This window comes from Ambystoma mexicanum, chromosome 12 (assembly GCF_040938575.1).
Source record: "Ambystoma mexicanum isolate Mex_15411 chromosome 12, UKY_AmexF1_1, whole genome shotgun sequence".
Lineage (NCBI taxonomy): Eukaryota > Metazoa > Chordata > Amphibia > Caudata > Ambystomatidae > Ambystoma > Ambystoma mexicanum.
Genome location: NC_090936.1, coordinates 871047871 through 871073202, shown reverse-complemented (window position 1 = coordinate 871073202; position 25332 = coordinate 871047871). Strand labels below are relative to the sequence as shown.

The following is a 25332-nucleotide window of genomic DNA, read 5'->3' as shown; positions in this document are numbered from 1 at the left end:
GTTGTATTGAGGCCCAGTGTTACTGTGGCTTTCATGGATATCAGGTTGCTATTGCACTGCTGCGTACCATTGAAACAGAGCTGTCAGCTCAAATGGGTTATGTTATTTTGAGAGAGAATATTGTGATGTATACAGAAGAGATGTGAGCAGATGAGTCTAGTGTGGAGATATTTAGAATACGGAGAGGAAGGGCACTGATAGGACAGAAAAAAACAAGAAGAGTATTGAACATGGTAGAGGTTATGTGCCAGCCAGACCAAAGTTCTCGTTTGACTCAGCTGTGTGCTGTTGGGTGCAGGACTCTAGGCACAGTATAGCGGCAACTGTCTGGAATTGAGGGCTCTACTGTGCTACCCATGCACTGCCCATGCAGATAGTATTAGTAGTATTATGTGAACAGCTGGACCACATTTTTTACCTGCTGCGTACAATGTAAGGAAGGCATGGTATCAAGAGTAAGACAGACACAAGTGACCACAGTTCAAGGTCTGTTTATTGAACTTCAAAAAGGGGGTGATAAACGCCTATCTAATCCTAAATCTACAGATGGGACCAAACTACGACCATCAAATAATAATAATGAAATCCTAGTGGGGTCACATCAAAATAAAAGGGCCTATACTGAAAATAAATATTGACAATCATTACCTCTAAATACAAATAGAGTGGGGTAGTGTTTATGAAAAAGAAAGAAGTGTTCACAAAAATGATCTGTCGGGATGTTTAGGCCATTGGCCTCCCATCCCCATGTTTTCAGCACAGGACAAGGCGGTTCACTAGACTATAGCACACGCCTGGGCTGCTTCTGCACGAGGATGCAGTTACTTTACCAACATCTGAGCCCTCTGTGCCCAAGTCATTTTACTTCTCAAGAGTATGTTTCAGCGGGCCTGATATACCAAAACAAACGAAGTTACTTTCCTCTGACAAGTACGCAAGTCAGGTGATTCACTCTTCACCCTGGATTCCCCTCAGCCGGGCTCAGATCCATTTTTATACCACAATAGTTACTTTGGATCCTCTCTTCTGGCTCAGATCCCCTTCTCCACTGTTTAGATAATATTCTTTATCGGGTGATTCAAGGTTCACACCGGATCACCCCTCAGCCGGGCTCAGCTCGTTCCTCTTACACAATTAGTTTCCCTCAGCCGGGCTCGAAACTATTTCAGTTCATATGTGCACAGGGTTTAGCTTGAACCATTGCAAGACCACTTTGATTTCACAATTCCTTTTTACATTTGCCACCTCTCAGTTTGATATCTAACAGACCTTCGAATGAGCACCCACATGGCGCCGGACCACTCTGTATACGTTATCTATCTTGGCTTCAAATGTTAAGTCACTCCTTTGGTGTTCAATTATATTTGCGTTGCTCGTCACATACGCTTCTCTTGAGATTTCTCCTTACAATGTTGCCCCTTGCAATCTTGGTTCTAACAGACCGGTCTGCTATCAGTCTCCCTGACTCACCTGCTGTTCTGACTTTACTGACGCTGCTTTGTTTTAAGAGCATGCGGAAGAGTGGGGTATCTTCGACACACAATGCAGGTTTTTTCAGCTTTAATTACGGGTCCTATGTTTCTTATTCTTGAAGGCTCGTGAAAGCAACGGTTTTCCTCTGAAAAGGTCAAGTGCACTTCCCTCCTTGCAGCCCTCTCTGGTCTTGCAGTCTTTCTCCTCATATTAAACAGCCATCTTGGAACTGCTGCTTCCTTATGTGCTTTGCCTCACTCAGTGTGCTTTCGTGCTCTGCCTTTTATCCGTGTGCGGAAGTGTCATGAAAGTCTGGTGTGTGTTATCGGTAATTGCCTTACTCTGACTGACCATTGTGTTGGGACATGTCAGGTATACGGCTCAGGTCTTTCTATCACAGTGAGCTAACCATGAGAAACTGTTAGTGTCGGGAAAGGGGAGGGGGATTTAGTTCCCAAGTATCCTACCTGGTAGGATGGGGAAAAGGTGTTACAGGAAAGGGGACACTGCGTCTCACCATCCGGTATCCCACTCCCACTGGTCCACCCCCAGGAACTGGATCCAAACGCGATGGCCGTGTCTGGGCCACCTGGATCACAGATCCCCGAGGACTAGCAGGAGAGACACATTCAGGTTTCTCACATCATGCACAATGATGATATATGATCGGATGTAGATATCTGTGTGAATATGCAGTAAAACATGGACAGGACAATTGTTGCACAGATACTAAGTGCATGAGAAAGATGCTCAGGCATTGAGTATTGAACACCAACAATATATAGGTAAGAAGTATCAGTTGACTGAGCTTGAAGATCAAATGGTTAAATAAAGCAAATCTTCCAAAGGACGAGAAAATCCTTTAGTATGCGGCTTCCCACATCAGCCTCGTTTTTGACGGCTCTAATATGTGTCCAAACTGGCAGCAATACCTGAACATTATAAAACCCTTGCCATGCAAAATGAGAAAAGGAAATACCCTCCGGTACATGGTCAAGTTTTATCCAGCAAATGGGTGCAAAGCATGAAAACTGTTTTAAGCAGTGAGAGGAGGCTTAGTATGGTAAAGAGTGCAGGCATTGGCTGCTATGTTGAGGAGTATATTATATGCGAGTATAGAGCTTTGCCAGGGGTGCCGTTATATAAATAGCCTCCATTTTAGCGTAGTTCAGGGTTCCTACATATTGTATTATTAGACCCATGTCTTCACTGGTAATCCGATAAATTGGTGTCTCAGAATACGGTGGAATTTGGCGGGTGACATTACTTTGCCAATTAACCATGACCCAGTCTCCATCAGTTCTTGTACTAAGAAACAGGTCCAAGAGACATACCTGATAAAGTTAAAGGCGAATATTGAAAACGACTTTTTATCCTCAGCACTAGCTCGTAAAGATGAACACTGTAAACTGGCTTACGGGCTGGAAAAATATTTGGATCTCATCAATCCATCATTTGCAAGATCTTTCATATAAAACATAGATATGGCATACTACCCTTGTGATCTCAACTATACAACTGGCATGTTTTGGACTTGGAGCGATGCCCAGTTTGTTTTGCGGAAAAATAAAATAAAATATTGAGCATTTCTTGTTCCTATGCCCCCAATAAATTGAATATAGGAAATGCTATCTAAAATCTGTATTGCTGCAATATAACACCAGAAACCTATCTGATGCATTTGTTTTGTATTTTGGTATTGTATTGTGGTATTTGCATTCTCTAAGTACATTATCAGGCATGGCTGTTCAGAAAGAAAAGCTTCTAAGTTTTTAGTTATATGTCTGATATCTAAGCAAAACCCAGTGTGCGTTACCTTTCCTATGATTTTAAAATAGCATTAAGGAATCAAGTGAATGGTCTTATTTTAAAATACTGGACTTGCACTTTATTAACTAAACATTGGATAGTGTGTTTTAGATGCAACGAGAACTATGAAATTGTTAATCTATGTTAATAACCTGTGATGTGGTTTTAATGTTCTAAATGGTTTAAAGACAATTCTGAAATAAACATCTGTTGATTGATACTAAAAAGACAGTGGAAATACGTACTTGTTGGTGTTCGGGGTGTTCTAGGAACTTCCAACTCAGTCTGTTGATTCCGGTCAACTACTGGCTCTTCTACCACACTGATGCTATTATTTTGCATAATCTCTTGTAGCATGTTAAACAGTTCCTCTGCTCGTGCACACTTAAATGCAAAGATTCCTAAAAAAAGAAAAATGCACTTCACTTGCTGCATCAGTGTAAATATATGGCAAGCAAACAAAGCTATGACGCATACCACAACATTTTACCCAAAGTTCATGCCGCTCAACATAACACACTGAAAGAATGAAAGAAAAACCTGCTTGCACAAAAAATATGGATTTTAACTAACAGTTCTAATTCTTAGGCCTATGAAACACAGTAAATGGACAATAACAGTCTTTTTTGGGAAAAGACGTACACTTAACAAAGCTGAACACAATACTGTGCACAGTTCCTGACCCAGTATTGTGCTGCTTAGTCAATGAACAGCAGAGGGAGCCCAACTTACCATCACCTGCAAAGACAGGCAACCAGTCAAATCCCTGCTTTGAATTACTCTTCCGTTGTAAGCATTAAGTTAAAGTTAAAACGTTTTAATTTGTTTGAGTAGAATATCTGGAAACACAAATTAATTGATCAACACGATCCATATGATTCTCTTGTAATTTGTAACATTAACATTTTAAAGAGAAACAATTGTACCATTTATAAGATGCAATTGGAAATCCCCAGTCTTGTAAGGACTTGTTTTTTTAGATGCTTCAGAATGCATTATTTCTTTTTTTATTGGTTTCTCAATTTAACTGTTCTTAATTTGCCAATCAAAATAAAAACATCCCAATTGGAATATAAACTAGGCTGCATGTTTATTCAATGGAGATAAATGAAACATTATTTGCTCGCCATCTGTTCTTTTGAACAAATTACAACAAACAATCACGCGACTACAAATCTAGCCATAAATTAAGGACTGAAAATATTTTCTTGTAAATCCAAATTATAATTCACACAACACAATCAAATACAAATTAGCAGAAAGCATTAAATCATTAATCTGAGATTGCTCCTAAGTGGGTTTCACACTCGAAGCAAACTTATAATCCTGTTTTAAAAACAATATTCCTGAAGAAAAAAACTTGCCTAGCCGGATGCTGTAGTTCTTCCCAAGTGACAATGAATCAGTCATTTCTTCACTCGCCAACAACAGGACCATCTATTGTCTGTGAACTATCAACAGAATGTGCACATATTTACAATGTTGGATCTAAGCTTTTGACAATTTCCAGTCTATGGAAACCAAGACTTTAATTAAAATGAGGGAACGAAGAAAGCAGAGTACTGCTTCATGTAACTAAGTCCTCACCCCCAATGGCACCACCCAGTAACCCATTCTTAATTGCCCCATTGAAGAGCATAATACCACAAACTAAAACTAGCATACAAAATGAATAAGTGTCAGCAAGGTTCCAAATCTATTATGCAAAGAGATGTCTTAAAATTAAGTTTGAGAAAAGATTCGGACTCCTGAACACTATATCCTTATGCACTGATGGATGGCAAGCATTGGAATAATAACCCTCACATCTCTTCCATGTGTTGAAATAGAGATCTTATAAATATCAGCTAAAAGCAGCTCCTGGGTATTGGGCATGAAAAAGAAAGCAGGTGATCGCCCCCACGCTCCCCAATGTAAGAGGTACTTGTACATAGCGTGCAGCAAATCGGACATCCACATCTTATGTGGCATATAGTTAGTATGGCCTTGAAGCACTGAGTATGAACGCCCTTCCGAAGACAGTAGTCTGTGTTGAAAGTAATGAAGGAGTGGTAAAATGCATGTGTGCACAGCCACATAGAAGGTAGGTAGAGAATGTCCAGGTCTCTAACAGCAGCCCATATTACAAAGGTGCGAGGATGGGTGCTGTGTCAAATTGTCGAAGAGTCAGAGTTCAGATATGTGAACAGCTAAACCAAGTTATGCGTGGGACTCAGTTGTATTCTATGGGTCGTTGTTAGCTAAGAATTGATGCAGTCACAGTGTGTGAGAATACACAACACATCTGCTTGGTATTAGGTAACCCACTTTTAAGTATTTGTCTGTACTACATAAGTTGATAGTGTGACTGAGCAGCCAGGCCTATCTCAAGAGGGGTAAATGTGACCTGTAGCAATGAAATCTCGTAAATACAAGTATCGCTTACACTCAAGGTTTCAGTTATAAATAATTATTTAATTAACATCCATTTTTAAATAAGCATTCTTTAAAAATGTAGTTCATGTAACAATGTAAATACACTTCAAAATGGCTTATAAGATTTTGAACAAGTTAGTGCATACTCTTTGGATATGCATCTTACACAATTCCTACACCCTGAGGTGACTTCATTCACAAGGACAGTAAGACATGCATTACTTACCGTAATAACATTTCTGATGATTGGATCTACTTAGATTCACATGCTGTGCATATGGTCCGACATCCAGTGGTAACCGCAGAGTATTGCATCTTGTCTTTCGGGGACCGAAAGGGGACGTCGGCATAGGCGTGTCTGTAACACTATGCCTATCGTGACGTGTGTAGTACCCAAAATCCCTCACGCGCCGAGGTCCCTCCGATTGTATTTCTTCTGCCATGAGGGAGCCCAAGGCTATAGTGAGTGAGTACATGAAGAGAGAAAGTAGTAAGAAGTCTATGTTCCTTCCACCCCGAGCGGGGCGGAAGGGAGGGCGCCTGTGAATCCAAGCAGATACAATCATCAGAAATGCTATTACGGTAAGTAATGCATGTCTTCTGATGCTTGTTAATCTGCTCAGAATCACATGCTGTGCATAGACTAGCGAGCAGTACCCGGAGAGGGAGGTGGGTTGTGAGAAGGAACAGTAGAGAAAAGATGTCTTAGTACTGCTTGTCCCACCTGAAAATCAGACCTAGAATGAGTGTCTAGGCAATAGTGTTTTGTAAAGGTGTGTACAGAACTCCAGGTTGCCGCTTTGCAAATGGACTCAAGAGGAACATTTGCAATGAATGCTATGGATGCCCCAGTTCCTCGAGTAGAATGTGCTCTGGGCTTGAAGGGCAGGACGCTTCCACTTGCTAGCATAGGAATAACGTGTATTAGGTTTCCTCGCTTCTCCGAGTATGTCCATGCACCTCTGAGGGAGCTGCAGGTGTCCAAACTCTATGATCTCAGGAGCCAGGCTGCTAAATTCAGGGTTTGGGGGCACAGGTGTAGGGTTTCCCCCCTGTCCTGAGACAACATGTTGTACAGGCAGGGCAGCTTGACTGGTGGGGAGAGGGACATTTCCATCAGGTGAGCGAATCAGGGTTGGCGGGCCCACATGGGGGCCACTAGTATCATGGTAACTGGTTCCTGGTGCATCTTGTGCCCCATCTTGTTGAGAAGGGGAGTTGGGGGGATGGGTGGAGGGGGGAAGCGTAGACAAATTTACCCGACCAAGTTATCCAGAGACCGTTCACCTTGGACCGGTTCTGGGGGTACCTGGAGGCATAGTCTTGGCATTGGGCGTTCTCCTGAGTAGCGAACAGGTCGATCTCTGGGAACCCCCATTCTGCGAAGACGCTGGATACAATGTCTTCGTGCAGTCGCCATTCGTATTCTTCTGGCAGAGGAACATTTCTGCTGAGTACATCTGCTAGAAGATTGAGTTCCCCTGGAACATGTTGGGACAACAAAAACCCCTTGTGTTTGAGAGCCCATATCCAAATGTTTTGGCACAGCTTGGATAGCCCTGGAGAGCGAGTGCCCCTTTTGTTCAGGTAATACAATGCTGTAGTGCTGTCAGTTAAGATCAGCACCGTCTTCCCTTGCAGTTATACCTGAAAGGCTTTCAATGCTTTGAACACTGCTAATAGCTCCAGTAAGTTTATATGATTGGATGCTACTTGAGGGGGCCACACTCCGTGTGCCGTCTGCTGAAGCAGGTGAGCTCCCCACCCCGTGAGAGATGCATCTGTCTTGAGAGTGGCTTCCACTGCAGGGGTGGTGAAGGTTTTCTTCTTCAGGAGATTTTCCCTCGACCACCACTGCAGAGAGAGAACGAGGGCTGGCGAGACAACTACCAGATCTTCCCATTGTCCGCTGGCCTGACATCACTGGCTGTTGAGCCACTCTTGCTTGGGACGCATGCGCAGCCACTCGTGGGGAACCAAGTATATACATGACGCCATCATCTCTAGTAACCACATGGCTTTGCGTACCGTCACCTCTCGACTGGCTACATATTAAGGAATCAGAGAGCATGTTCTGAACCCTCTCGCTGGGGGGGTGGGGGGGGGGACAAGACAGTCTTACGTCTGAATTAGTGCCCCCAGAAATTGTTTTACTTGGCTGGGCACTAGGCTGGACTTCTTTTCGTTGATTGAAAAGCACAGGCTGAAGAGGAGATCTACTGTTTTTTCAGTGTTCCAAAAACAAGCGTCGAACAAGTCCCTCGTAATGAGCCAGTCGTCAAGGTAAGGGTAAACTGGGACTGATAGTCTGCGCAGGTGTGCTGCTGCCACTGCCAGGACTTTGGTAAACACCCTTGGCGCCGAGGCGATGCCGAAGGGGAGTACTAGAACTAGTAGTGTTTTTCTTGGATCATGAACCTTAGGTATTTTCTTTGTGCTGGCAACATAGAAATATGAAAGTATGCATCTTTCATATCCAATGTTGCCATGAAGTCCCCCCGTTTCAGCAATGGGATCACTTCTTGTAGTGTTACCATGCAAAACTTCTGGGTTTTATGAACTTGTTCGCTGGGCACAGATCTAGAACAGGACACATGCTGAGATCCTTTTTGGGTACAAGGAAGTACACTGAATAAATACCCTTGTTTACCTGAAGAACAGGGACTGCTTCTATGGCGTCCTTTCCCAACAGTGCTTCCACATCTTGAATCAGGATGTTTAGATGGTCCGGTGAAAGGCGCCGTGAGCGCGGCGGTCTGAACAGTGGAGGTCTAGAGAATTCCATGCAATAACCGTGGGCAACCGTCTTTAAGACCCACTGGTCGGAAGTTATCCCCTCCCATGCCTTGAGGAAAGATGTTAATCGCCTCCCGACCGGTGAGGCATGGGAGGGGACCTGGACTTGGTGGTCATTTCTGACCCAAGGCTGTGGCTCCTCTGGGATTGGGGCCTCTGCCTCTACCTTTGCCGCGTTTCGGACCCCTTGAGGGATAGTAAGAGGGGCTTCAAGATGTTTGGTTATTGTTGAAGCTGCCCGTGCCGTAGTTGTTTTGACCGGCACGAGCTTGCCCTCGAAAGGACCGTCGAGAGTTATTACCCAGTTATTACCCCTCTGGGAAGAGGGTTTTTGTGTAATTTGTTGGAGACTTTAAAGTCTCATGCTGCTTCTTGGCTATCTCCAACGCTTCATCAACTGCTTTCCCAAAGAGGTTTGACTCTTCGATGGGCATATTAATGAGGGCGGCCTGAGTTTAAGGTCTAAATCTCGATGTACGCAGCCATGCGTGTCTTTCAGAAGAGTCCCGTGTGCAAGGGATCTGCCAGATGTTTCTGCAGTATCCAGGATGTTTTTAATCACATTCTGGTTAACCAGTTTTCCTTCCGCAAAAAATGGCGAGAAGCTTGGTCCTGGCCGGTTCCGGGACTTCCTGAAGGCCTTCTTGGAGCAGGTTCCATTGGGCATCGGCATAGCTTGCTAATAGCATAGTGTTATTACCAACCCAAATGGTATATGCAGTTGCTGACGTGAAACGTTTGCCTAGGGCATACAATCTTTTAGACTCCTTGTCCAGAGGTGATTCTCCAGTGGCAAGGGGTACCCCTGCCCTTTTACGAGTAGTGGTCACCACCAGTGAGTCTGGGATGGCATGCCCCTTGATATATAGAGGGTCGGAAGGAGAAGGCCGAAATAATTGTTCGACTCTCAGGTTCACGGCCCTTGTCTGGGCAGGTGTGAATAAAGATGGAGCTAATAGCCTCTTAACAGAGTTAAGGAGGGGAATGGATTGACTTGGAGGTTTTTCCTTAATAATGTCCTCCACAAAATCCTGCTCATGCAAAGCATCTTGAGTGGCAATTTTGAAGAATTTTGATGCTTTTTTCAACATGGTGTTGAAAGCCATTTGGTCATCCACAGGGGAGGCCTGGCGAGCCGGGGTGGAAGGAGGAGAATCGATGCACAAAATATCAGAGTCCTGATCTTGATGTGAAAAAGGATCCTGTCCTTCTTGCTGGGTTTCCTCCCAGTTCTCCGTTGTCTCGTGTTGATCTTCATAATTTTCGAGAAAAGAGGATTCCTCTTCTTCAGTATATATGTCCCTGTATGTGTCCATGTGGGCCATGTCTTCCTGTTGGAAAACCTGAGGCTGAACATCTTGTATTGGAAGGTTAGGGTCTACCCGAGCCATTTTCGGCAGAGGCTGGTCAGCAGAACTGATAATCTGCTCCAGTCGATCCATACATCCCTTGAACTTTTCAGTAGTCCATTTCGAGGACCCAAAAGGGCCTAGGTGGGGAGAAACGATGTTCTCCGCCCTTTGGCGTCGAGAGGAACTTCTCAGGCTCTTGACTAGCCACGTAAGAGTCATCGGAATCGCGCCCCAAGTCCGTCGAAAATGTTTCAGCGGCCTGGCCCACAACCTTCTGCGGTAGCTGAAACCCCATCTGCGGCACCAGAAGACCCAGCGGTCGGAGTGCCGGGTAGAGGCCTAGTCGTAACTTTCGGGCCTATTGAGGCCTTGGAAATCGTCGAAGTTTCGGACTCCAAAACTTTGGCGCGTGTAGATTGGGGAGTAGCGTCCTTATTAATTTTCGCTTGCCCAGTCGTCATGCGCTGTTGCGGATGAGGGGAAGGCTTTGGATCTACACGATCCGAGGGAACTGTTGAAATTTTCGACGAACCCGTTGGCGCTTTCGCCTTTTTCGACAAAGGCGTCGAAGATGGCGTAGGGGTTGTGTGTGTAGTGCAATGTTTATGTATGCCCTTGTCGCCGGGTGTAGTCCCTGTAGCAAGACCAGAGTTGATCCTGGAAAGGTTGGGAATGGGCGTGGCGGACCTAGAAGTGTCCACCTAAAGGTCTATAACATCCGCATTGGACGTTTGGTCACCCGAAGTACCCCCGTCAATTTCGGCTGGTGTTGCGGTAGGGGAGGGAGGCTCCACGCGTGACATGCCGTATGCGGCCCACCGCTTTACACGCAATCCTTAAGGGTTTTAGGCTTAAGGAGCTTGCACGCCGTACACCACTTTTCGTCATGCTCTAGGGAGAGACAGGCGTTACACGTCCTGTGCTCGTCCTTCCAAGGATATCTGACCCTACACTTAGGGCAGAATCTAAAAGGAGTCCTTTCCATAGCAAAAGGGAAGGATTACCAGACCGAAAGGGAAAGAAGTGGAAAGGAGGAAAGTCATAACAATATGGCCACCTCGACCACGTGGAAATCCGGCCGCCGGATCTTAGGCGCCAAGACCACAGCCATAGACGATTCCTCCGTAGTCTTCGTCGAAGATGTTCTTATTAGGCAAAGTGACTTAACGGGGCATAAACCGAAAATTCAGTAAAGATAAACAATGTCTCTAGTAAGAGCTCCGCTGTAGGGCGACCAGTTATCTGGGAGGAAAAAAACAATCTGAGGGACCTCGGCGCGTGAGGGATTTTGGGTACTACACATGTCACGATAGGGATAGTGTTACAGGCACGCCTATGCCGACGTCCCCTTTTGGTCCCCGAAAGACAAGATGCAATACTCCGTGGTTACACTGGATGTCGGACCATATGCACAGCATGTGATTCTAAGCAGATTAACAAGCATCAGAATGGCATTTATATAGCACTAGTTACTTTGCAGATTCTGAGGTTGCAGAGAGGAAAGGTTTAAGGAAGGAAAAAGGTTGAACAGGTTCTCCGTATCTGTGAGGACACTTAAATCTTTCAATGAAATCTAGACAAGCCTTTCCCAGCAGCAACAGTCTAAAACAAGTTACCTCCTATGAGGGACAAACAATATCAAAGTAAATGGGCTAGAAGAGTCTACAGGGAGCCAGGACATCTGAGGTCAATTGGGACACAGTTTGTGGAGCTGAGGCACTTCTTAGAATCAGAGTCTTGCACAAAGTTAGAGCGTTTGTAGAAAATCACTTGAAGGGTCACAAACTGTTTGGCCTGTGAAAAGAGAGTTCAAATCAACTCTAAACGTAAACCACTGCTTTTCCCAAATGAGAAAAGCACAGCTAAAAGACAATGAGTTAAGTTCCTAAAGTCGAAACAGTACCTGTGGTTTAGAAGGGTGGTCTAGCTGGATTCTGTCCTGTTAGAGCGGTGCAGACTGTGTTCCTGAGCCTCACCTCAGTCGTGGGGACAAAAGGGGGGACGTCTGGAGGTCTCCTGCGGTGGTAGTTTGGAGGTCGTCGGCAGCTACAGGGTATTTTCGGTTCAGCAGCACTTTGCGGTTTCAGCGCTTCGTAAACAGCATCGTCGCGGCCCTTGGATACTGGTTGGGCTTCCTTCATTCTTTGGGTCCTGCACTCTGGTGAGGGGACTCAAGCTCAGGTAGTCCTGCTTCTGGAGAGTCCTTAGGAGACTCCTGGAGCTTCTGGCCGGATTTCAGATGTTTCACTTGACTACGGACTTCGACCCCTGGCACTCGGTTCTTGCAGCAGTGATGAAGAACAGCCGATCAGGGAAGATGGTGCAGTGGAGTTTGTTTCAGGGTTAGCTTGTCCCACTAACACAAGGGAAGAAGTCGTCCCTTCTGGAGCTTCTCTGTCGAATTGAAAAAGGAGTTTCAGCACAGCAGAAGGGCTTCACTGGGCAATTTAAAGGTCCAGGAGGATGCAGCGCAGCAAGCTTCGTTCATTGTTTCATCGTCAGGTTTTCTCCCAGTGGTCGACTGCCTCCAGTCCCAAAACCCTCGCCTTTTAAGCAGGTTTCTCCCATTCATGGACAGCCTAGGCTGTCAATCACACAGCAGGGTGGCTGTGCTCTCAAAATGCGCATGACATCTGGGCTAAGTGTCCGGAAAGGACAGCCAGCCAATCAGGACTGGTTGCTTTCACACACTCCTAGAGACAAAGGGCTTTGAAACACTTGGCTGTGTATAGGCGCTTTATAAATAACTACCCTACCATACCAAGGAAAGGGGAGTTTCAGGAACCTCCCTCACATCCTGCCTTTCCAGATGCACTGGTGCCAGAGGCAGGCTTTAGGGCTGAAGCCTGTCAAAGGCAAAACGAACAAAGGGCTCAATCTGGCTCAACGCACAGTAAAACCCAAGAAAGACCTCACAAACAGCAAATGGCGAAAAAGACTGGGGCCATTTTGACAAAATTGTCACCCATGGGTGCTGTACTGCAGCTGAGGATTCAGACTGCAGTAAAAAAGCACAATGGTAGGAAAATTGAACCACTGCCAGCCATTTAAAGTAGTGAGGATAACATACAAATGTTACATGAGAATGTAGGATAAGGGGCTACTAGGTAACGCCCCAGCACGCCACATAAGATAGGGTGTGCTGGACCTAAAAAAGAGAAACGTTAAGTAAAGTCAATTTCACTTTACTATTCTTGGGAACAGTGGTTCAATCAAGTAAAAAGTATTTAAACCTTATGAGAAATCAAAAAGGTATTTCTCTCTAACACTGCATTGTAGGTGCCGTGTGTCACCATGCAAAAGTAGATGCCTATGGAGTTTGTCAAACTCCAAAAACAGCAATACAATCCAAATCAGGTAAAAAACACACGAGGGAGTGAGAAAAAGGTTTCTCACTAAAGGATTAAAATAAAGTCCTAAGAGCTGGGGGGTGAGGGGGTCTCTAAGGTTGAAGGGAATTAGCACAGAAATTAAAATTCTCCCTAGCAGTCGCAGCATTGGGTCGTGGGCGATGTATGTTTAGGGCAAGGTATAGAACAATAGTGCGTATATCAAAAGGTGTTCGGTTATGTGAATAGCTGGACAGAATCTATATTTCTTTTTCGGGGTACTGTGCTGCGTTAAGAGGAACTCTGCACACAAAGGTCCTGTGAAGGACTGAGGTATATTGGTTTTGGTCAGGCGGTGCGTATCGCAAAAAGTGATAAGATCTGCGTAGCCGGCTCCTTATGTGCACCCAGAATTTCCGCCATTTGAGAGTGGGCAGCAGTAAGCTCTCAAAATGTGCATGAAATCTGGACTAAGTGTGCCGTGGAGTCGATGGGAAGAGCCAGGGTTTGAGTGCCTTCCTGAAGGTAAGGTGTCCTCTATGCGGAGTATAATTTAAAGAAGGGAGTTGTAGGCCTGTAGAGTGCCATTTCATGCTGCAGGTATTTTGGTCCTTTGTTGTAAAAGGTTCGATGGGTGATGCACATCGCCTTGAAGGAGGATCTGCGTCTGAATGGAAGCTAGTGAAGGACACGAATGGCAGGGGAGATGTGCTCTCGGATGCCTAGGGCTAGGAGACTTGCAGTACCAGGCCCCCTCAGTATAGGGCGTTTGCACAGTCTCGACGTGAAAAGATGATAGCAAGGATTGCAGAGACTATGTGGGAAGGTCAGGTAAGGAAAAAGGCGACGTAGGATGTGTATGTGTAGGGAACAGCATTTTACCACAGAGTTGAGTAGAGTTGATGGGATAGGGTCAGGACAGAGTTCATGATGCATCTGATATTTTTTACTGTGTTTTCAGTGGGTATGGGGGTGATGCCTAGGGAGAGCAGCCAGGGTGTGGGTTGAGGGAAGAGAGCGATCTTCCCACATATTAAGATCTCAATTTCGCCTGGATTGAATCGGAGGTGGTTGACCATCATCCAGCATTCAATCTCTCAAAGGCAAGATCAGAGATTGTGAGAGGTGGACTCGGGACGGTTTGGGATTTTGAAGATTATTTGGACGTCGTCTGCATAATTGTAGCACAAAAGGCTGTGGGATCGAATGAGTGCGGGAAGTGGGCTTAGGTAGAGATTAAAGAGGAGCAGTGAGGGAGGCGCCCTGCGGCACTCCGTGGGTGACTGAACGAGGAGCTGAGGTGAACGGAGGCATGTGTACTATTTGGAATCTGTTGGAGAGGAAGGAGGACATCCAATCAGAGCACAATCCCTGATGCTGAGGGAATGTAGTCTCTTGGTGAAGATGGAGTGGTCAATGGGGTCAAACGCTGCTGAGATGTCGAGTAGGATCAGGGTGGCACAACCTTCAGAGTGTCGCTCCAGCCCTGGCCGATTTCTGCATTCATTTTTTCACCTCTGGCTCCTTCCCCGCTCTCCTCAAGCACTCCCTCGTGCATCCCCCTCCTTAAAAACTCCTTCTGGCGACCCTACCTGTCTAGCAAACTATCCCTCAATATCTATCACTCCTTTCCTGGGCAAACCCGTTGAAAAGCAGGCCATCTGCAAGTTTACTCTCCACACTGAATCTGTTGGTTGTCTCCATGACCATCAGTCAGGCTTTAGAGCAGCCAGAGGCATGGATACTGCGCTCTCCTGAAGATCCGCTCTCTAATCTTGATTCCAGCCTTCCTTTTGTCCTCATCCTCCTGGACCTTGCCGCTGCTCAAGACCTTCCTTTTCTTCTCTTCTTTCTCTCAGTCCCCTGGCGACCGACCTGTCTGCTGCACCGACTGGTTGGGGGCTACCCGCAGAGTCTCACTGGGTACCAGCCTCCTCCATGATTAGTCTTCCCAGTACTGCCTCCAGTCCTACCATGCACTTAGGGGTGGTAACTAACGTCTACAGCCCCTGGCCGCCTTGCACTTACCCATAGCCACACTGCACTCACTTGCACTTCCCTGCTTCCTTTCCCTGGCAGTCCCCCCTCTCCGTACCCCCCTGCACTTTTACACTGTCTCACTTGCATGATCTGAATGACACAAGGCCCTAGTAAGATTGTTTACCTCGTCCTCCCTCTGCCCCCCACACTCCCCCTTGTCTTGTCGCGCCTAGAAACACTTGTGTACAGGCTTGTAATAAATTACATATATCAACATCGTCCCAGATGGAGACTAGGCAGGTTTTCAGTTCCTCGTAAAAGTCTAAAACCAGATGGGCAGAATTGAAGATCTTGTTTATTTCTGAATAGAGGCATAGTTGAGATTATGATGCTTGGTCAGCTAATTTAACTATATAGCCGCTGTTTGAGATGGGTTTGAAGTTGGTCGGGACAAGAGGGTCGAGGGACGACTTTGAGGAAAGGTCTGATGTAGGGGCGGGGTCTTAAATTCTGCTGGGAAGGAAACGGAAGGGAGCGACGAGTTGACTATGGATTTAGCAATGTTGCCGGCACAGGTGGCGGTCAAGATTTTTTTGCAGTTTTGGGGTCTGGGGTCCCCATGGGATCCTGCACACTGCCTCAGCGATATTAGTTTAAGGAATTCTGGGGGTGGGGGAAGGAAGAAGAGTGGTGAAAAGTTAGAGAGGAGTGGGAGGATAGAGGGTGTTTCTGATGGTGTGGGAGAGGTAGGAGGGGAGCATGAGATTTTAGAGGATATAATTCTCTCTTGGGCTATGTTGTAGAAGTGGTCAGAGAGGGAGTCACAGAGGGATTGGGTGTGGCTGGTGGTGTTGGTGGTTCAGCCAAGGCCGAAACATGTTTGGGGTTGCTTGTGTTTCTATGCAGAGAGGACCTGGCCTAGCAGTTCAGGCAGGGCTGCTCCCATTGGTGGCAGTACCCGACTGATTTGCATATGGCTGGACCCCTTTTGCAATGGGGCAGAAGGGTAAATAAACAGTGGTACTGAAGGTTGCCCAGAGCAGTGCCAGTGGTTCAGATTCATTCAAAACATTCTACCCATCACTTCTTTTGGTTATAGTGTTGGTGGTGCAGACAGGGGCATTGAATTTAGCAATGAGCTCTAAAAGTTCCCTCAATGGGTGAGGGGTATTGGAGATTGTGTCCAATAGTAGGTTGCTTTGGCTTTTCGTTATTTCTGCCCCATAATGTGATGCAAACTAGCACTCAGTCTATTTTATACCTGAACATTTATGCTTTAAATAGCTTCTAGATACGCCCCAATGAGCCTCTATAAACATTCCTAAACAGATTTAATGTCAATTAAGTATATATGTATGGCACCAGGGTAGCCAAAAGAAGATGCTGGTAGCTTTTGGTGTCAAGCTGAACAGGCACATCTAGGTTCTAAGCAGGAACTAAAATACCAGTAATTTCGAAAACCACTCTTTTGTGTCTTGAATGACAGATAACGCCATATTCAGCACATCTTCAGACTTTGATTGGCGTCTTCTTGAGCAATATTTAAACAGTGTTGGGAAAGCAGCGACTTGCAAGATTAAATATTTTTGATTGTCTGAGAAAATGGCAAATTAGCAACTACATGAAGTTTGACCGTCTAGATGTAGGATCTACAGGAAACGCTGCCTCCTGGTGGCCATGTAATGAACTTTTAGAATCAGCATCTGTCATATATGTATAGCCTTCCCACAACCCTTCCGCCTCAAAGCTTAGTCACTGCTGGATTGGGTTCTGGCTAGGTCCGATTCTGTACTAATAGGCAATTGAAGCACAAAGCCAAACCTTTACTAAAGTTTGATGTACAGCAAATGTATTTGAAGAGTAAACAGAACACCACAATTGCTGTTTTCACTTTAGCAGAAAGGTACTTTTGGCATTGGTGAGTTGTGTACATATTGCTCTTGTGTTTTCATTAGTGTTCCTGCAACTGTGCTGTGTAACCTGAAATAATAAAATTTAATTAATTGGGTGCTGACTATTTTAGTTTCCTCATCATTTTACCATCACCTCAGAGAGGTGGCAAAAAGTAAAGCAGGGCCTAAACCCAAGGTTACTAATCAGCTTATCTGAGAATACTTGCTTTTTTTTTAAAGCCAAAATAAAAAGCTGGCTTTGGACTTTTGAGCAAATAAATGAGTGATTAATCGATGACCTCACACAAAGAAGTAGCTACTACACAAGATGGGCAGAAGGAGGACCTCTATATTTTCAAGATTTAATCCGTCAAAAGGAAAATAAATAACGTGGGGTATTTTTTGGAAAGGCCAATTTCACTTTCTTGGAGTACGCCATCCCAAACTCTTCAGGCTCATAGAATTTTAACAAGGCAACACTCTAAACGTCTTGGCCTCGGTAACTGTTTGACATTTTGAGGTGCCAAAAGATGTTCAAATTGACATATTTGGTTGCACATTATCGGTTTTTAGTGTAGCAGAAAAGTTTAAAAAGCCGACTAGCAGATGTGATTTATGTGGCCCCTTCTACACTATGACTTACCAATTGAAGTGTGATCAAGAAGTCATAAGTACTAGAGGCCTTGCACAGCTATGTACTTCAATTACACCAGGATGACAGTGGTTGGCAAACGCCATTACAAACATAAAATGAGTATACAAGTTCAGCCTCACCAATTATCACAAACACAACCTCAGTGTTTCTGTCATAATTTTATTTCTTGTTCTCAGTTGTGCTATTAAAAGCTGTGGTGGTGCTTGTATTTGGTACTGTTTCATTAGAGGAAAAATGGGTTTTAAATATTAGCTAATATATCAGAACAGGAGGTTGGGGGGTTAGGAGGGCAGGTGAGATTGGCTAAGGATGGTTTTGAAGGAAGGAACTGGCCATTATTCCTTATAAGGTTGTTCATAACGGACCAATTGTTAAGATTCATTTGTGCAAATTGGTGGGGGGGAAACACAAGGGTTCCACGATGACAACCTAGATAGTTGCAAACCCATCAGGCTCCTAGCCCCCGATCCCATACCGCGGCTGGATGGCGGGCAGAGGAGGGAGTTGAAACCCCAAAGAAACTGTTGACAAGAACTCACCCCGGGACCAAACTGGGAGTACAACGGGTCAAACTGCAAGCTGGAGTGTGCTGGGCAGAGCAGGCAAGCCACTAGCGAAATACACGAGACGCCATTACAGGCCATCAGAGCTCACGGTAGATGGTGCGTGCTGGTGTGGTGCCCTCGCTCCAATGGTGCCACTGGAAAGGAGGCAGTGGTTACAAGGAGCATATTGATGAAGCGTGGCTCCATGGGCCGGATGAGGCATAGATGGGCCGACGCTGCAGAGACAGATGGCACAGAGGCCCATGTTGTGAGAACCCATACGCCCCGCTGAGGGCTACCGTGGCCAACCATGTTGAGCCTGCAGAGGAGAGATGAAAGAACCCGCTGGAGACACTGGAAGTAGCCCCACAGAGTGGAGAACCAGCTTATGAGCAGGGACGCCATCCGTGTCTTGGGACAGAGAGAGAAGGATCAGCCAGCGGAGAGTAGAAGGTGGCCCCACGAGGGTGACAGAACCCTGTGCGTGAGGCGGTGTCACTGATAGGCTGGCCTAAAGTTAGAACGGCCCAAAGTGTAATGACAAACCAAGACTGAATAGAGAAAACCAGAGCTTAACTGCCATTACATGAAACCGGGGAAAGCCGAAGAAGGGCACCTGGAGATGTAGTGACGTCCTGTGAATGTGAACCCTCACAGCGGATGATCCACACTGAGGTGGCACCAGAATACGGCGCTGCCAGTTCAGAAAGCAGAGAGGAGCCCTGTCTGGCAGGTGACTCTGCAGCAACCGACAGCACGCTGGGACAACGGTAAGCTGCTGAATAGGCCCGACTGAACATGGAGTGGAGCCATAGATGGGGATATTTGCCTGAGAAGGGGCCACAGAGGTGGTGCAGTGTCAGTCAAACAACTTTTATTCGGTATTCAACGTTCCAAGTACAAAACAGGACACATTTTTAAAAAATTCAGGTCATTGCAGTTTCCAGTATGGGTACAAGATAGAAGATGCCATGACGGGTTACACATTTAGATGGGACATGACCCAAGCATTAATAAAATGCTGTACAGCATTTCATAAAAACTGGGTGAAAAAATAACACTGATATACTAGATACAAACTTGCGAGGAGAGAAAACCTGCAGCCTTGCATAGAAAAACGCCAGTAATTAAAACAAATGTAAAAAGTTGAAAAATTAGCACATCATGATGCTATACACCGCCCTTATCCGCATTCTTAAGGCCAACCAACTCTATAGTTCTTTTCTCATCATCCAGGCTCTGTGGAGATAACGTGCAGTTGCAAAAACTATGCGTGGTGCCAATGAGTGTATAAGAAAATTAATTGCTTCGCTGGCAGTAGGTACCCCAGCCATCCTGACAATTGGTCTCAAATAGAATCATCTCAGTTTGATGCTCACGACATATCAAAAAGAAGCAAATCACTTAATTTCGGCCCCACACAAGGGGCATTCACCTTTGCCCGTGCTACTCCAAGATCTAGAGAAAGCAGCTAGGGGCAAGCTCCCCAGCCTGAGGCGGACGAACAGTGACCTTTCAAATGGTGGTACAATACATAAATAAGTTTTGATCCATTTTGTAGCAAAGATATACGGGACCCAGTTTCAGTCTGGATGACTTCTCTACCAGCAGTTTGTTAGATCAGATAATGGCCTTTTTTAATCCCAGTGAATGCCTGGCCATCTACGTTTTGCGGATTATCCCAGTATCCACCTTGCTCAAATGCAAATAAAGTGTTATTTACGTGTGAGACCCATTTTATGCTTTTGCCACTCTCCAGGTTCATTAGATGCATCTTTCCAGACCCTATGTACGCCATAACATAACCCAGTAAAAAACTGGCTTCATAGCAACCATCTCTTCCGCAGAGCTCCCCAAGCGATTTAGTCAATCTTGAGCTTGGTACACTCTTTGTTTAAAGTATTAACAGATGTTTTAAAAACTTGTGTTCCAAAATGTCAAGAGCACCAGGGCTATCGCAGCCCCAGATTTCTGTTCCACAAGTAGATGCTGGTGAGATAGCACCGCTGCCATGTTTATAAAAAGGTACTTTGTATTTTTCCAGTGTGATACTCACTTTAGTGATCTGGGCAGACAAACCTGCATTCTCCTGAAATCTAGCCCCCAGATAGCTGAAGAATGTAACCTGTTCTAGGGTCGTTTCATCAACTTATTTGAAGGGGGGCAAGGAGTAGTATGACGTGGCATAAAGGCCAACACCTCCTACTTCTCTGTATTCAAATTAAGCCACAGTTCTTTACATTTATTCAGGAAGACACTCAGAGAGGCCTTGTGGCGAGATGGCCAAAATCACAGCATTGTCGGCATAGAATAGGGCTGGATATTTTCACGCATTTATCCTTTGACAGTCCAGGCACCCCTTCAATAATGCTTCAATGACCTTCAGGACCTATACAATGAAAAGCAGGGGGTCTCACACGCACCCCTGCCTCACGCCAATACTGATGTCGAATGGGGGTGTCACTTCTCCTAAACCAAATCACCTGCAGCTTGAATCTCAGAATACAGCACCTGAATAATCAGGACTAGCTCTGGGGGAGAGGGCAAGGGCATTCTGAGACAATGTGTGTCATAACAGGTTTCTCAACACTCCATTAAAAGCGGTCATGTGGTTCAGAAAAACTGCATACAAGGAACAAGTTACTTACCTGTAACTGTTCTCCTGCATGGGTCTGTCATGGAATCACATGCTCATGAATATTCCTAGTCATCAGGCTGGGAATCCTCGGTAAAAGAAAAAATCAGTTTAGTTTCTGAACTGTCTTTCTACTAATAACCAATCACTGGTCTCTGGGTCATACTGCCCCCAGTCAATGACTGCCCTCTACCTAAGCCCCTCCTCTGGCAGCCATCTTCAGATTTGGTAGCACGAAAAGTGGCAGTAGGACCAGGTGAAGAGCCGCAGAGGGGTCAGATGGAGGGTTCGCATGTAAATCCATGCCAGACCCATGCTGGAGAACAACAGTTACAGATAAGTAACTTGTTCCTTCTCCAGCATAGGGGTCTGACATGGATTCACATGCTCATGAATACAAGAATACATTGCAGTACACACATGCACAACCACGGGAGGTGGCAAGGCTCAACATTAAGCATCTCTTACCTCCTCACCAGGCTCACCTTCAAGGGAACAGGTTGCGCAGCACTGCCTGGCCGACTCTGGGCTCCTCCATGGAATCCCGGTTGACGCAGTAGAATCTCGTGTAGGTGTGCGTCGACCGTCATGTAGCAGTCCTGCAGATGTCCAGCAGGGGCACACCAGACAGGAAAGCCGTAATAGCAGCGATCGCTCTGGTTGAATGGGCTCTCGGACGGCTGGGCAACGGTCGGTTTGCCAACCAGTGACAGTGCATGATGCAGCCGGAGAGCCATCTGGAAATGGAAGCCTTGGAGAGGGCCTTCCCTTGGTTCACAGCACCAAAGTTCACAAACAGCTGTGATGTCTTCCGAAAACTCTTTGTGAAGTCCACGTAGAACTTCAGCGCTCTAGCTACATCCAGCAAGTGCAAAGTCCTTTCAGCCGGCGACGAAGGTGACGGGAAGAAAACAGGTAACGCAAAAGGCTAGTTGAGATAGAATTCCGACTGCACCTTGGGCATGAAGGAGGGGTGCGTCCTCAGCACTACCCTCGTGGAATGTCAGGTATGGAGGTTTACAGTAGAGGGCCTGGATCTCTCCCACTCGTCGTGCGGAGGTGATGGCCAAGAGAAACGCTGTCTTCCACGATAGGAACTTCAGCGGCGCCGAATGCAAAGGCTCAAATAAAGGGCCCATGAGCTTGGTCGGGACCACATTGAGCTCCCACGCCAGGGCCAGAGCCTGAACGAGCAGAACAGTCCTTTCATGAACTCCTTCACCAGGCAGTGCGACCACCGCCCCGGAGTTCTAGTGTAGCGGGAGATAGCCACCAGATTAATTTTGATGGATGCATGCGCCAGCCCGGCCTTGGGCGGCGACAGCAAGTACAGCAGCACTGGAGGGGCCGTAATCCGTAGAGGGTTGATCTTCTGTGCATGGCACCGGACAGAGAACCTCTTCCATTTATGTCCATAGCACTTAAGAGTCGAGGAAGCCCTGGCCTTGGCAAGAACCTCCTTGCAGTCCGCCGGGATATTGTAGCCTCCGAACTGTAGTGATGCAGGAACCAGGCCTGCAGGTTCAGTGACCCTGGGTCGTGGTGCAGGATCGCGCCTCCTTCCCTGGCGCGAAGATCTGCGTCCGTCGGAAGCTTGACTGGAGGGGACGCTGACATGTCCAGAAGGTCCGGGTACCATATCTGCCTCAGCCACGCCGGTGCAATGAGGACCATCCTGCACCGGGACTGAATGCATCGCCTAGGCTCCCCGGTGGGGGAAACATGCTGGCAAACCTCCAGCAATTGGTGTTCGTCGCTGTCACGAACAGATCTATCTGGGGATGCCCCAACATCAGAATAGGAGATCCACTTGATCCTGCCGGAGCTCCCACTCATGGCATGAGCGCAGCTCCCTGCTGAGTGAGTCGGCAACAGTATTCTTTACTCCTGCCAGGTGCAAGGGTACCAGGAAAATCAACTGGGCGACGGCCCAGTCCCACAGGTCCTGGGCTTCCTTGGATAGGGCTGGGGATCTGGTGCCCCCCTTCTTCCGGATGTAGAACATTGTGGTGGTGTCGGTGAAGACCCGTAACACTTTGCCCTTGAGGGACGGGAGGAAGGACCCGAGGGCCCAGAACAATGCCCAGAGCTCCAGGACGTTGATGTGTAGAGACCTCTCCTCTGGGAAAAGGCCTCTTGCGTGGAGATCTCTGGTGTGCGCGCCCCCATCACCGTTTCCTGATGCGCTGGGGTCTGGAAATCCATGACAGCCGCAAGATGCGCGTGGGTGCCTCACCACCGGATCGGCTGCTGGAAAGTCTCGTTGAGGGAGATCTTGTCCTCGAAACTTCCCGTCACTTGTACCCAACGAGCGTCGAGGAATTCCTACAGCAGACACATCCACAAACTGCACAATTGCACGAGGTAGATGCATGACGACATCATGCAGAGCAGGGACTTGATGGACCTCACCCTGGCAACCTCTGTGGTCAATTGATGTTGTACCTTGCCCAGGATGGCCTTTATCCTCTCCTTCTACGGTGACGCCAGCCGTGCCACCGTGTTGAGTCTGGCTCTCAGGAATAGGGCGTCCTGCGATGGCACCAAGCAGGACTTCGCAAAGTTTATCGAGAATCCCAGTTCAGTGAGCAGGCAGACGGTCCTCGCTGTGTGGTCAACAGCAAGTTCTCTTGATTTCACTCGGATGAGCCAATCAGCCAGGTTGGGGTAGACGTGGATCCCCTGAAGACGCAGCCACACCGCCACCGGTGCCAGGCACTTGGTGAAGACCCTTGGCGCTGACTTCAAACCGAAGGGCAGTGCCTTCAATTGATAGTGCCGCTCTTGAACCACAAAGCGCAGAAACATTCAATGTCCTTTGTGTATGGGGATGTGGAAGTAGGCATCCTCCAAGTCCAGCGACGACAGGAAGTCGCCTTCCTGCAGTTGTCCCAGCACGTGCTGGAGGGTGACCATCCGGAACTTCTGAGATTTTATGAATTTAGTGAGGCGGCATAGGTCTAGAATGGGCCGCCAGTCTTCTTTTGGACGAGGAAGTACTGCAAGTATACTCCGGAGCCCTGGAGCCTCTTTGGGACGAGTTCTATTGCGCCCTTTAGCATCGCTCGTAACTCCAGAAGCAGCTGTGGAATGTGGTTTTCCTTCCTGGCCACTGGTGGAAAATGGGAAAACTTATTTTGGAACTCCAGAGTGTGCCCCCGGGCCAGGGCCTCCAGCACCCAACTGTCGGTGGAGATGTACTTCCACACGCCAATGAAGTTCGCCAGCCGGCCTCCCACCGGGTTGCTTGGGTGGGGGCCCAACATCACAGCCTCTGTAGGCGTCCTGCAACGAAGAGCGGGCTGCCAGGCGATACGAGGAACTGCCGCCGAATCCTTTGGAGGCACCCTGAGACTTGCCTCCAGAGGTCTGAAAGGGCAGTCGTCGCTGATGAAGAGCCCAAGGCCCGGGCCTTCTTGGTGTCCGCCTTGATGGCCTGCAGTGACTCGTCCACTGCCTTTCCCAACAGGTTGTTCCCGTCGAAGGGCATGTCCAGTACCCTGGTCTGCACGTCCTGACGGAAGTCAGTGGCCCTGAGCTAACCGCGCCTGTGAAGGCAAACACTGTTGCTCATCTGGTGAAAACCGGTGTGGGCGATGTCCGTGGCCACCGTGATGGGGTGGTCTGATGCCACCTTGCCTTCCTGCAGGATTTCCAGGGCTTCCCCCCTCTTGTCGTCTGGGAGGAAGTCCAGGAGGGGAGCGATCTTAAACCACAGCTCCCTGTCATAGCGGGCCACGATCGCAAGGGCGTTGGCCGCCTTGTGTCATGATGCCTACCTCCAAGGAGCCAGACCAGGCCCAGCTACCCCAGAGGCAGACATCATGTCCCCTAGGGAAGTCTCAGCAGCCCCAAGTAGGGGCCCTTTGGACTCAGTCATAGGTGCCAGGCTCATAAAAGATGACTTTGTGTTTAAAGGTGCTTGGTGTAAACTTACCTGATGCAGACCATGCTGCAACATCCAGGCCATCTAGAGGCCTGAATGGGACTACTTTATCTTTGGGGACTACTTAACCACACGGGTGTGGCCGGAGGAAGAATACATACCTGAGAGGAAGGATACATACCTGGAACTATTTAGAAGGCTATTTAAGCCACGCCCAAGCAGCAACTCACGCTTCGCGTTGTTCTGCATCTAGCAGCTGGACGCTCACTGTGTCTGCTCCTGCATCCTGACTTCTGCCACGCCCGCATCCTGGAACACCTGCAAAGGGAGAAGAGAAGAGAATATGAGAAAGAAGAGTCCTTACCTGCTAAATCCGCATTCCGGAGACATTTCGCCGACGATCCTGAAAAGGAAGACATTCATTTTAAAAGCACATTGCATCGATCGCTGCAGCGCCGCATTCCACTCACCTTTACTAGGCGCCTCCATGTTCATCAGCGACCATCTGGATCCGCAGCCACATTTCAGCGCCTAGGGAGAAAATTACAAGAACAAAGGTGAGCTA

General features: G+C 47.2%; 1 protein-coding gene across 7 annotated transcripts in view; it reads right to left on the bottom strand.

The window, feature by feature from the left end:
* FRS2 (fibroblast growth factor receptor substrate 2) overlaps positions 1-25332 on the bottom strand; it is a 620941-nt gene that overhangs the window by 111049 nt on the left and 484560 nt on the right. For 6 of the 7 annotated variants that reach the window (XM_069629345.1, XM_069629344.1, XM_069629343.1 and 3 more), the window contains one exon: positions 3528-3683. In XM_069629345.1, the coding sequence (XP_069485446.1) occupies positions 3528-3683 (156 nt within the window). Of the gene's footprint in view, positions 1-3527; positions 3684-4014; positions 4064-25332 lie in introns of all 7 variants that reach the window. The other variant, XM_069629347.1, reaches the window with a different exon arrangement.